At 36.9% G+C, this 14461-nt stretch overlaps 1 protein-coding gene across 1 annotated transcript; it reads left to right on the forward strand.

Moving 5' to 3' along the window:
* Positions 1–1730: 1730 nt before the first annotated feature.
* LOC109085005 (potassium voltage-gated channel subfamily G member 4) lies at positions 1731–7044 on the forward strand. Its single transcript, XM_042728502.1, has 2 exons — positions 1731–2622; positions 6109–7044. Exons 1-2 carry the CDS (start codon positions 1876–1878, stop codon positions 6943–6945), a joined length of 1584 nt encoding a protein of 527 aa, XP_042584436.1. The 5' UTR covers positions 1731–1875; the 3' UTR covers positions 6946–7044.
* Positions 7045–14461: the final 7417 nt, after the last annotated feature.

Consider the following 14461-nt stretch of genomic DNA (forward strand, 5'->3'; position numbering starts at 1 on the left):
GACTCCCAATCTACATATTTCACTAAAGCAATAAGTCAAGGTTTGCATAACAGTCATTTTACCATAGTTAAGTATGTTTTAGTTATTCTGCATCATGTTATGCCTTAGAACATCCCTTAAAAAAGTCCTGTTGTGCCTAATCACTTTTATAAAATAGCAGCAAAATCAATAATAAAAGGCAATGATAAATAACTTTTTAAATGTTATTTATATATATATATATATATATATATATATATATATATATATATATATATATATATATATATATATATATATATATATATATATGTATGTGTGTGTGTGTGTGTGTGTGTGTGTTTGTGTGTGTGTATATATATATATATATATATAATTTGTTGTGACTAAAAACTGAGAACACATTAAAGCTGCAGGTGGGCGCGCACGCGCGCACAGCCGCTGGTGTTTAATATCTGAAAAGCAGAGAGATAAACAACAGTGGGCTTTCGGAGGACACTGGTGTTAGATAATCGGTTTTATTCCCGAGAGTATTTTTTTACTCAACCTTTTTCTCCGGCGCTTGTGGTAGGGATTCAGGGTTGGTCTTTATGAGAAAGGCAGATTATTCATGTCCATCTGACTAGAAGTGTTTAGAAAGAAAGAGTTGCACATGAAGAGCTCATGGCATCATTTACCTGCAATAAACTTACTTCCAGGATGGGACGAGAAACTTATCAACTTTTTAAACTTGGTTCACACACCTTCCTAAATGAAAATATATTTTAATAATCTTAGGACAGATGAGTAAAAACGTTTACAATGTTCTGTTAGGATGACAGAATCCTTAACATTTTAAGCAGGTAAGTGGTGATACTTTTGATTTTATTGCATGGAATGCTTTGTAATGACAGACAGAGGATTTTGTGGTAAATGTTATTTAATGTTGTAGTGAATGTGTTGTTGAAGTATGTATTTTATTAAGTTAGCCTACATAGGCTACTAAGAACAAAAAAGCACTACACTTCATGATACACAGTAAAAATGTTTTATCTTTATCTAAATAAAAGATTTTATTTTAAAGGTTGCACAAACTAAACCATTTAAAATTAAGAGATGGGCTAGCCATTCACATGAACGAGTGAAATAATAAGGCATAATATGGTGGCTGTAGTCCTACCTAACGTTTAAGAGCCAATCACACTTTTGATAGAACAATGGAAGTTCCAATGTACTGTAAAAAAAGTTTGATGTCTCTTAAATTGAGACATACCAGCAAATGAGCTCAATTTATATTGCCATAGTTTCAGATTTGTCCCTTATTTTAAAATGTTATTTAACCGTAACATTATTAGATGAATAGAATGTGTACTTACATAACTGGGAACAGCTGAATGAACTAACTAAAGTCATTTCTAAGGGTCAGATCACATCCCTCACTATTTAAAAACAGGTAGAAATACTGTAGCTCCTACTTAAAAACTGTCCATTTACACTTTTTATAATGTACAGTATTTCAAGTTTTTTTTACATTAGAGTATCAAAGTACTATGGTATTACATATGATATAATCACTGTATTATGATAGAGGTACTGTCATTTTTGAAAGTGTGTAACAATATGTGATTACTGCTTATGTCGAATTCTTGATCTTTTTATATAACTAGTAAATATTTTTGTAGAAAGATGTTTTTATGAAAAAAATAAATAAATAATTGAATCATAGGTATCTAAAAAAATTGGTGTAGGATTTTCTTTAAAACAATTTTCAATCAGAAATTGCTAGTAAATTGAAACATGACATTTTTCTTTCAATAAAATCATTTTATTTCTGTTCACAGTTCTCGCTCCAGTGCTCTGCTACCTGCTTAAGCTACATTTACTACATTCAAATCATTGACATCCCCAAATGCCACCATGCCCATCATTAGCAATGCCAACCATGATTTTAGCAATCTCTCAGTCAGCACAGATGACAGCAGCCTTGACCTGTTTTTCTCAGAAATTCCAGACACTGAAACCATCAAAGGTTTATACTTTCAGCGGGCCCAGCGACTACACAACATCCCGACCTTCAGAGATGTTGACCACAGTAAACTAGCCCTCATCAATGTTGGAGGAGATTGCTACACATTTCCATGGAGCACACTGGAGGAATTCCCACTCACTCGTTTGGGACAGCTGTGTCACTGCAGCAGCCCAGATGATATCGCCCAGCTTTGTGATGATTACGATGAGGCCCGGCGAGAGTTCTTTTTTGACCGCAGCTCGATGGCCTTCCGGGTCATCCTAAACTTCCTGGCTGCAGGTAAACTGAGACTGCTGCGGCAGGTGTGTGCTGTGTCACTGTCTGACGAACTCAACTATTGGGGCATCGACCCTGATCACATGGAACGCTGCTGTCGGCGCAAGTTGTTGTCCCGTGTGGAGGAAGTAGCAGAGAAGAAAAGAAAGGAGGAAGAGAGGAGGCAGAAAAGGCTAGCTATACAGAAGCCTCTAGCACAAGAGAAGGGGTACATCTGGTTCATGAGCCAGCTGCAAGAAATAGTGGAAAACCCTCATTCTGGCTGGCTTGGGAAACTCTTTGCATGTTTCTCAGTGGTCATGATTGCTGTGACAGTTATCAGCTTGTGTATCAGCACCATGCCTGATAACGATAACAGGGTCAGTGCACTAAATTTCTATTTTTATATATACTGTCTTCTGAGGGCATATATTCTGAGGGTCTTCTGTCTTCTATAGTATACCATGATATGTATTCTACACCCTTTAAAAATAAAGGTTGATGCCATAAAAGAACCATTTTGGGATCGCTAGAACCTTTTGGTGAGCAGTTCTAAGAAGAACATGTTTTTTTCCTAGTGTGAAGAACATAACTTAAAGAACCTCTTTCCACTATAAAGAACCTTTTGGGCAGTGGAAAGGTTTCATGGATGTTAAAAGTTCTACATGGAACCATAGATGTCATCAATAACCTTTATTTTTCAGAGTGTACACCACTCTATATGGAATTATACTATGAGGAATTCATGGGGTCACAATCACTTTTTTGTATTTCTTCTCACCACAGTTCAGCTTTGCATGACCATTACATTTAATACTTTTATGTATTTGTGTTATTTGTGTGTGGAATATCATGTTTTCAGGTTATTCATCCTTGTGACATACAGAAAAGCTGATAATTTGAAAATTTAGTAATTAACTATTTTTGCAGTAGTTTCAACAAAAGGACTATATTTCAAATAAACAATATATATATTGTCACGCTACAGTGAAATGAAATGCGCAAGGAAAATGATGATGAGCACCGCAAACAGTCTTTAATAAATCCACACAGAACAGGCAGACAAACACAGGCTGCACAGACTAGGGCTTAAATACAAGGGATGACGAGGACAATCAACAATTGGGGGGTGGGGGGAGGGGGGTGCAGAGAAGGGAATCCAGAGTGAATTGAAGAGCAGAACCAAATAGCAACACTGGTGGGAGATGAGTACACTCCAAGGACAACAAGATATGTGAGCCCAGCCATTAACATCAGGGAACATGGAATGGTGATGGCAGGGGAGAAAGATAGTGAAACCTGGAGAGTGGAGGCAGGAACTTGGCAGTCCTAGCTGGAGTCCTCTGGGACTGACGGACAGATAAGAAACTTGAAGACGAGCCAGATGGATGGAACAGGATAAAAAGGGGAGCCAAGAGGGAAGGGCAGCAAGAGACTGGACAGTGGTGAAGAGGAAGGAATCTGGTGTCCAGAACAGAGGCAGGTGGTGGGGAGCCAAAGCAAGCCATGGTGAGATAGCAAGGTAACAAGAGGAGCAGGGTAACAATAGACAAAAGAGCAGATCGAATGACAAACACAAACACCATGTGTCAGCCATGTTATCAAGACAAACAAAAGATGCAACGCAAACAAACCTTGATCTGAACAGACCAGCACCCTGACAGTAAGCAGCTCCACCCCCACCAGGAGCAACCCTGTGTGCTCCTCAGACAGAAAAGGTCAAGGAGTAGTCCAAGATGTCCTGAGACAGCACCCTCCAAAAGGTAATAGTATCCCCTACCACACCTCCTGGTGTCCAGCAGCCTCCTAAGCACAACAGGATAGGGGGAGGGAGGGAAGGAGCAGACATAGGTTCAAAGGGGAAGAAATTACAGGCTTGACACGAAACACATGTAAGCCTACACATGAGAGATGCACTTCCGTTGGACCATAGACCATGGTAATGTGGTATGGCCCTAAGATCCTGGGTTCCAGTTTGCGTGCCAGAACCTTAAGGGACAGGTCCTAAGTGGAAAGCCATACCCTATGCCCACAGACATACTTGGGATAAGGATTCAGATGACGATCTGCCACCATGGCATTTTTCCCCGCCCGGAAATGCACCTTCCTGCCTCTTTCTCATTTGAGTCTGCACCAATGGACAAAGGCCTGGAAACACGGGTGCCTCAGGTTCCTGTGAAGCAAAAAGATGCAGCTGATGACCAACAGAATTTGGAAAAGGGGGCATATCAGTGGTTGCCACAGGGAGCGTATTGTGGACATACTCTGCCAAGGTGAGCTGATGGCTTCATGAAGTAGGACTGTGGGATTCCAGACAGCTTGCATCTGCTTCAAATCCTGATTAGCTTTCAAGCGATTTCAAGTTTTCCTTTCTCTTTGGAGTGTTACAAGCTGTTCGTGAATAGATAAGATCCCTAAAGTTGCAAAGACTAAAGTCTCAAACCCAAAGAGATATTCTTTATAAATTTAAGACTCGTCCATGCCCTCCTAAAATGGCTCGTTTAAACATGCCCCCACATGTCTACGTCAGGATGCTGGAAGATTTGCATAACGCCGCCAAATGTTCACACAAAGAAAGAAGGCGTAACTTTGATTCTCGCTGTGGCCGCCAGCACCATGTTGTGGAGACGCTGTTTCGTTGTGAAAGAGAAAACACTTTGTTTGGCCTTCCAAAAGAGGACACAACTAGAAATAAGTGGTTAAGTTGTATTTACAACACTGTTCCAGAACAGTTCAACCCAAATACACAAAATAATGTTCTTTTTAGCAACATCATATGACCCCTTTAAAAATATGATAACTGGAAGCCATTCAGTGTTAAAGGTGCATAGCCAAAGCTTTATTGAACTGTTGAAAGGGATTTTGTCTGAAAATTACAGATTGTTTACACCATTGGTTCTCCGCTCTGGTCCTGGACACCCACTGCTCTGCATATTTCATATGTCTCACTTATCTGACACACTCAATTCATTGAGCTCTCTCCTGATGATTTGAATCAGTTGTGTTAAATGAGGAAGACATACAAAATGGGCAGAGCAGTGGGTGTCCAGGGTCAGAATTCAAAGGATTAAATGTGCACTAATTTTTTTAATTTAAATAACTAGAAACGTACAAAATGATTATTACACTTACTTAAGACTTAAAATAGCCTTATAAAAACTGTATTAAAAAAATAATAAAAAAAAAACAAAAAAAAAAAACACTTTATTGTGAAATGTATGGGAGCAACATTTTAAGATTTACAGATTTAATTTAAATCTACAGTAAAAACTTCATTAGAATTGTATCACTTGAAATAGTACTAATATACCAGATTTCTAAAATCTGTTTTTACCTTTATGGTATACTGACAACCACCTTTAAAACACAGGTGGTAAAGAGAATAAGCTTAGGTAAATACAAATATATACTGTAGTAGGTGCACAGTATTATCGTGAAAATACAAAATGCTATCATGGTAACACATACTTTATGGCACAACAATAAATTAACATTAACAACAAATGTACATAACTAATAAGAAAAAATATAAGAAGAAATTAAAAACCATCAAATGTGAGCTGTCGCACAGAGAACTCTGGAAATGTCATCAAGCTGCCTCATTAGGACTGACTATGTGAGAAGTCACATGACCAGCCAAATACTACACACTTTATCTCACAAACTGCACTCCCACCCCGCTTTCAATTTTGACTCTGTGTTTCATTACATATTTCCTTTAATAAAGCAAAAATGTCCATGTCAATAGTTATATTGTTTTTTTTGTTTTGTTTTTGTTTTTTTTTTACAGATTTTGTAGACCATGCTTTAGTAAGTGATGTTAAATCTAAACATTTACCTGATTTCTCCTTATTGTTCTTTTACAGGGTGAATGCTCAGAAAAATGTCGCAACATATTCATAGTGGAAACGGTGTGTGTGGCCTGGTTCTCCATGGAGTTTTTGTTGCGGTTCCTACAGGCTCAAAGCAAACTGCAGTTTGTTCGAAATCCACTTAATATCATAGATGTCATAGCCATTCTTCCATACTACATTTCTTTGGTTGTCGATAGCGAAGATGAATCTGAAGAAGCCGAGCTTAATGGTAGCACTGGTCGTGGATATTTAGATAAGCTGGGTTTAATTCTGCGAGTCATGCGTGCCCTGCGAATCCTTTATGTGATGCGACTGGCACGACACTCACTGGGCCTTCAGACCCTGGGTCTTACAATTCAACGAAGTATGCGAGAATTTGGACTCCTGCTTCTCTTCCTCTGTGTGGCTGTAGCTCTATTCTCACCTCTCGTACATTTGGCAGAGAAAGAATTTGCAAAGGACAAGCCCACTGGGCCCCACAGCTTTAGCAGCATTCCTGCTTCCTATTGGTGGGCTATTATATCCATGACGACAGTTGGCTACGGTGACATGGTACCACACAGTATACCTGGCCAGGTTGTTGCCTTTAGCAGCATACTGAGTGGTATTCTTATCATGGCTTTTCCAGCTACATCTATCTTCCATGTGTTTTCTCGTTCATACCATGAGCTGAAGCGTGAACATGAAATTATTTGTAAAGAAGAGCAAGCTGCCACCTTGGAAGCTAAAGAGGACACACAGAGACTGGTGGAGAGACATTCTTTTTCTTGGGCCAGCAATAACAGTTATAGTCAAAGCAAGGGCAATGGCACAATTGCCATTAAGCCAACACGCTGCAATAACATCTGACCTTTTATTTGCATATCTCCTCATGTGTTGTTGGATTTCTTCCCAGACAGCAACATAGTGTTGGCCCAGATCTGGCTCACATCTGGCCCGAATGAAATTCATGTGGGCAAGATCTGGGCCAACACCGGTTGCTGTCTGGATTACTTTCTACATGTGATTTTGAATCTGTTGGAATGTGATTTCTGTGACAAATCAATAAAATAATTATCTGTACCATTAAAATTACTGAGGTTTTCATATGATGTGTTCCTTTACCCTTAAACATAAAAATGTGTCTGTACATTTGTGATTATTGTTCCATTTTATTTATATTGTGATTGAAATTTTTCATTCAGGCAAAACCACATTACCATGAATAATAAGTCGCAGCCTTTTAATTGCAGTCACCTTCAACCTTTTGGTATTTGTGGTTTACATAATTTAGTAATCCATATTTCTGAAAACACAAGCTCAAACAGCTTAGGAATCGGATAAGCCAAATAATTGGTACCTATTATATGCAATATTACTTTTGAAGAGAGAAAAAAAACAAAAAATCATAAAGGTTTATATCTGCTTCAAGGACTCAAATTAACATCTTTTTAGGCATACTTAATGTCACTGGTACAATATATAATGAAAGAAAAAAGAAAGAAACTACACTGTGGTTTCATGGATGTGAATATTTTTTGCATGTAGTAGTAAATAACAATGCTTAGGTTTTCGAACATTAAAGGGATTTAAAAATATATTTTCGAGAATATTCAAATGACATTAGAGCACACGAGTATGTTTAGACTTTTCTTTAATTGTATAATGAAGTATGTTGCTTTGTTAAGCCAAATAATAACATGCCAAGTAATGACATGCATACTCGTCATTACGCTGATGTTTGTCATCATCAGTTACAGCTGGCCAATAGGGGGCGATAGGGAGCCGCCCTCGACGAACCCCAATAGTATCAGAGCCCGTCTATTGCCGTTGAGAAATCTCAGATCTGATTGCAGGTTTTGCAAGTTCATGGGTTATAGGTCGAAAGCTGAATGAAGAAGTACTTATGTCCTTTCGATTTCTTACAGGTTGAGTTGTTGTTGCCCATAACACGCTAGCATTCTTCTAATGAACGCTGATTGGTCAGTGGAGGACTGATTACGACCAGAGATACCGCTTAATGGCATCCGAATCAGAATCAGCGGGATCAGAATGTTAAGGCGGACTTTTTCGCCCAAGTTTTTCTTTTCAACGCAGCAACTTTTTTTTGGTTGCTGGCACTTTTATCTGCCTATTGTTATGTATGTACTGTGAAATCTACACGGAAAATAAATTGAATTTGAGTACTTGTTGTGTTATTCTTGTGTTAAGAAATACCGGATACATGGTATAGTATTGCCACCTTAAAAAAACACAAACAAATGTCACGCTCAATAGTGTTAAATATCAATAAAAATTGAAAAAGGAAAAAAATGCCTCGCAGGTGTGCAATGATGAATTGTTCTAATAGTGGGCAAGGGTTGTCCTATTTCTCATTTCCCAAGGACGAAAAAAGGTAACCCATGTGGACTGTGTTAATTGTCAAATCCTACCTGAATTTACGGTGGTTCACGTGGGAGGGAAAGTTGGCCAAATGCCAAGTTGGCTAATGTCCAAAATCGGCCAGGTTGCGCGGCCTACCACAGATCGTAACGATACGTGTTGTTGGGAGGGAGACTCTTCCCTTACTCGATTGCTACATACAAATTGTTTTGTTAATATTTTAACTATTTTAACTACTTCACTGAATCACCTTCTACAGACTGAATGGGTTTTTTAGGAGTTTTTTAGGAGAATGCTGTGGCTTAATGACCTTGCATAAATGGAAGTATACACCATATAATTTAATCCTGAACAAAAATGTTTTCTCAATGATTTATTTTTATCAGATGTTGAACATTGCAATAGGAGGTGATTTGATGATTTATTAAATAGAACAACATATGAAAAGTATGACAGATTCAGGGATGCAGGGACAAGGGAGGGAAATTGTGAAGGAATACGCGGGGTGAGACACTGGAAAGGACATTTTTATTCTCATAATTAAAATAAATAAATAATACGGTTCTGATGTATATATGTGTGTGGAGGGGTGAGGGGGGGTAACTAAAAATGAAAATATGAACATTAAATACATTACTACTAACTTAACTACAACTAACCTAAAGGATGAAGGGGTGGGTGGGTGTGTGTGTGTGTGTTGGGATAGTGGGAGGGGTGTCTTAACATTATGACAACAATATGAACCTTTTCTACACTACAATATTACAATTACATCAACATTAAATGAACAATTACAATATGAACTTTTTCTACAATATTATACCACTACACTACAATAACATCATCAATACACTATACTACCAACTACTGCTACAGCATGAGGGTGGTGTGTTTGAAGGGGGTTGGAGGAGGAGAAGGATAAAGGACATCACTGCATCAAGGTCCAACTGTAGAGAAAAAGAAAGGAAGAGGTGTTAGGGGGAATACAACAGAACTCTGTGCTCTCTAGGAGCTTGATGACTGAGAGCTAGTGAAGAACACGTTTGAGAATAGAATATGAATTTGTGAGAGAATGGAAAAAAAAACAGTCTAATTCAGGTTTCAATTTAAGGAGAAGGAGATGGCTCATAAGTATGAGACGGAATGACCTCAGACAAACCATGTCACATAAGGAGTTAATGCGGGGAGGATCTCGGCCGAAACTGCTTGCAGTATGGGTTCTGTGTATGCGGCATAAAAACATGGTATAGATGCAGCATCATCACAGCATCATGGATGATCGTATTCACTTTTACTTTGATCAGGGACTTACTCAAACTGAAATAGCACATGGACTCTTACGACAAACTGAATCCATATGGCATAGCAATTAACGGCTGCATTGATGTTTTTTCACGGCACATCATCTGGATGCAAGCCTACTTCACAAATAACAATCCCAGAGTAATTGCTGGGTATTATTTCCGCGCTGTTGCTGAAAGAAGGGGTTGCCCTCAAATAATCCGATCCAATTTTGGTACCGAAAATGTCCACGTCAACAGGCTACAAGAGTTTCTTCGTCTCTTTTGGCATGTTTACTCATGTTTGCTTAAACTAACTCCATTAGGCAAATGTAGCCCAACTGTCCAATCACCCTTTCTTATTATTAGATGTGTAATCTGTTTGTATTATTTAGTTCATCTGTTTGTCCATATAAAATATTTTGAGGATAAATGCTAAATACTTTTGCCTATAGTTTCGTTAATCATGCAGGGTTATTTGTTCTAAAGTGTCATTTTTTAAATGTCTTTACTTAACATTTTAAAGTAAAAATGTTACTTGCCATTGTTTCTAATCTTGCTATTTATTTATTTGTTTGATCGGTCACTGTCCGTTTGATGTGATGCTGAATTGCTTGTCCACATAAATTGGCAATAGGCGGTGGTGGGATTCAGCACTAATACTTTAGACACAAATTGTCATAAATAAAACAACTGGAAAACTATGCATGTATATATATTACAAAAAAATATCCGAAACAACTTACAATTGAGGGAGAAAACAACACTCAAGCTGCTGAGTATCATAGTCTAGCAGTCTGAGTGTTGTTTTCCCCTCATTTGTAAGTTGTTTTGGATTTTATTTTTTAAATAGCTGTAAATACATGAATAGTTTTCCAGTAGTTTTATTTACTATTTTGCAATTTTTTTTACTTGTTTATTATTTAGATTTGTTTTGTTGCAATTTTTAAGTATGCTAGGTAATAGTGCTTTTAATAGTTATTTACAATTAATGTTCTACTTATACTGCTTCAGTAAACACTGCCAATTCACTGCTTGTCAGTTCACTGCTTTATACTCCTTAATTAATGCCTAATATGATTTGTTTTAGGACGAACTTGACACTGTTGTAAACATGTGGAATAACCACCGAATCCGACGTAGCAATGGTCGTGACTTACAACATGGGAAACCCTTCCTCATGTACAACTTAACAGAATTCTATATATATGTGTGTGTGTGTGTGTGTGTGTTCTTAACTATCTGTTTATTAAAAAAAAGTAACAATGGAAAAAACAGCAAAGTATGAGTCAAAGAACTTTGTTTTAATATGAAAGCAACAAAGTGGTTTATCTGTATTACACAAAAATAAATCAGCTGATGCAAATAAAGCATTTCAAGTGAAAATGTACTATTTCAACAACAGATTTTTTTAGATTAACTATTGGATATATAGTATATATTGAAAACGGCATAGGCATGGAAGAAATACCTGATGGGATGACATAAAACTGCCCCATCCAACCACTAAACTTCTGTTAGAAATAGTGAAATTGGAAAACCCATAAACAACAATACTATTCCAGTCACAATAGTTTTTACAATAATTCCTTTTTTCAACTTTGTGAACTGTAATGTGTAACATGACATAACTTTAAATTTATAATGATAATTTAGTACACTTGTTTACACAAATATATGAATCAGTTGCTGCAAATAAAACTATTCAAATGCAAATGTACTGCTTGCACTGCAACAACAGATTACTTAGATTTACTGCTGTATGTATAAATGGAAAAAAGGTGTGAACATACCTGAAGAAATACCTGATGGGAAAACCTAAAACTGTCCCATTCAAATCAGTCTGATAAACTTAAATTAGAAATAGTAAAATTGGAAAATACATACACAATGATACTATTATGTTAGCAATCATTTTTCAAATTACTCCCATTTCAACTTAATGAACTGGATATTATGTATAACATGAAATGACTTTCAATTTATAATGATAATTTAGTATACTATTGTTTACAAAATTACATGAATCAGTTGCTACAAATAAAAATTCAAGAGAAACTGTATTGCTTTAACCATAGATTATTTAGAGTAATTGTAAACATAACCAGAGCTATCCTCAAATGAACTAAAACTCTATTAGAAATAGTGTAAAACTTGAAAACCCATTGACAACCATACTATTCCATTCACAATAGTTCTTAAAATAACTGTTATTTCAACTTCATGAACTGCATAACATTTAAAAATGAGAACATTACTTTCAGTATTTATACTTTCAGTATAATTTAACAGACATCTTTTTCATGCTGTTTAGGCACTGCAGCTTTAACACTCACATGTCTGACATATCCATTACCCACACTCCACTGATCAACACAGAGCAAAACTCTACCCTAGATTCTGCATAGGTGCTGTAGTAACTTGCCAGTTCAAGGTGTTGTGAACAAGTGTGGGCAATGGGCATTCTTGAAAACTCATTCATTTCTGTAAATGTTACCTGAATCGTCTTGGAGAGAAATAAATCAGACCCTGTGCAGTATCTGAGAAGAAGACCAAGCTCCTTCTGGTCTCTCTCCCTAACAAACCGCAAGAGATGATTTGATACTGTTGTTTCAGAAGGGGACATCCTTTGTGGGAATCTGAAGGATTTTGCCACATTTCTTGCCTATGGTTGAAGATTTTCAGTTATCTTCTCCAGACATGGTAAGCATGATGCAGAGTTGGTATCTTGTAAGTTGTTCCACAGGTTCTTGTTGCATAAAATGTGTCCCAAAATTCAGTAAGACAGTCTTGGAACACTCCAACCCCGACGCCAGCTTCCTCCTCACCATTTTCGAGAACACGTTTAATTGTTACATTGGCATGTAGAATGTTTTTGTCTGAGAAAGCCTCAATCATATCATTCACACAGTGAACTCTGCGAATCACTACTGTTTCACTTTCAGTCACATTTCTTGGGTTTTCGAAGAACAAGTCATTGTTTGATGGCTCCTGGGTGTCAGTTGCCTGAGGTGGATCTTCTGGCACTGTTTCTATAGCATCTGTGATTTCATAGAATGAGCTACCTGGAACAAAGACTGTATCTGGCTCAAATGAAACTGTTTCCGGTATTGTTTTAATAAATGTTTAGTTCCCCACACAATCAACATGTACAGGTGAGTATACAAGTGTGTCAGAGACCATGTCAAAGGATGTGTTCTAATCATTACCCAGGAACACCACTTCATCATCAGAAGACTGGAGTTCACTTAGTCACTAGATCTGACAGGTGTAACAGTCGGGGAGTGCAAAGTTTGACTTCTGTTCTGATTGTTACATCCTGAAGCACATGGAGTTACGTCTGGTGTGGAAGTAAGCCGGGATCTCTTTAGAGTCAAATTTGTGTCAGTTTCATCACTCTGATCAGAATCCTGATCTTTCAGTCTTGTGCACACATACAGTCTAAGAAGTTGGTAACGTGTTGCCTCGTCCAATCCACCAACTGTCTGATTTTCTTTGAGTGGTTCTTCAGAGCCAGTGACACAGAGCATAAAGTTGAAATCGTCAATATTCCCTTTTACTGATTTACCATTAGGGAAAAAAAGTTATTTCCCGATATTCAGAACGTTTAACACTGTGTCTTCTTTTTTAACAACAATTTCTTGTGTTCCACCTCCTTTGGGTCTTCTAACTTGTTTGTAGCTGCTATCTTGGTAGTTCATCCAGCCAAGTTCAATTTTCCTTGTCTTGCTTTCAGCATTCTTATTGGCAACTCCTTTTTCTTTCTGATTTTGAATTGCTGGTAATTTCATTTTTTCTCTCAATCGGTTGATCAATTTCTGTTTTCTGTCTACATTCCCATGTTCCTCTGCATTTATCGGCATCCAATTTTTTGCAAAGACTCTATTGCCATATCGAGGAATATACTTAGACAGTTCCTCTTCATTCAGTAGTTTTGCAACAGCAGGATCAATCTGAAATACACCAATTACACTTTTGAGTCATTTGTATACTGTATATCTACATCTATCTGTGATTATAAAATTTTCATAATTTTTAAACACATTTTTATGTTACAAAAATAAGCTTTCTTAAATGAGCTGTGATTTATAAGCTGTTTTCCTTCAGGGCCTGAAATGGGGGGATTTTTGTCAATAATTAAACAATATTTTGTGTTTTGTGCTGGTACCTTGACTGATTTAGGGCTGTCATGGATGAATAAATATAAAACTTAAACTGCCAATGTGGCAGCAAATCCCTTTTTATTAAATGATTCACTGATTCACTCATATATTCGTTCAAAATGGCCAATTCAATAGAAACAAAGCAAGTAACCGCCTTTATGAATGGATTATTAATCATTGGCTCAATTCATTTATAAATTAACTGAACTATTGAACTATTTTTGAGCTTGTTGCAATACTAAGTTCTGATTTATCAATCACTGTTATTTAGTTCGTAAATGATCAAACTTTTTTAAATTATCAGACAATTTTAATATTTAATTTAATGACAAATTTTACAAAACATTATTAATATAAAGGGGATGTAACAGTATAGTAAAGTAAAGTCAAGTTATGTTTACCACAGATTTGATTTTACTCATAAATTGATAAACACAATTATAAAACCCCATAGGAAAATCTGGAAGTAACCAGCTGCGAATTAGACTTTCTGGGTTCTGGTGTCATACCTAACTCTAAGATAAAGGATATTACAGACAGCACCAGTTCAAATATTATTTA

The sequence above is a fragment of the Cyprinus carpio genome, chromosome B7 (genome assembly GCF_018340385.1).
Source record: "Cyprinus carpio isolate SPL01 chromosome B7, ASM1834038v1, whole genome shotgun sequence".
Lineage (NCBI taxonomy): Eukaryota > Metazoa > Chordata > Actinopteri > Cypriniformes > Cyprinidae > Cyprinus > Cyprinus carpio.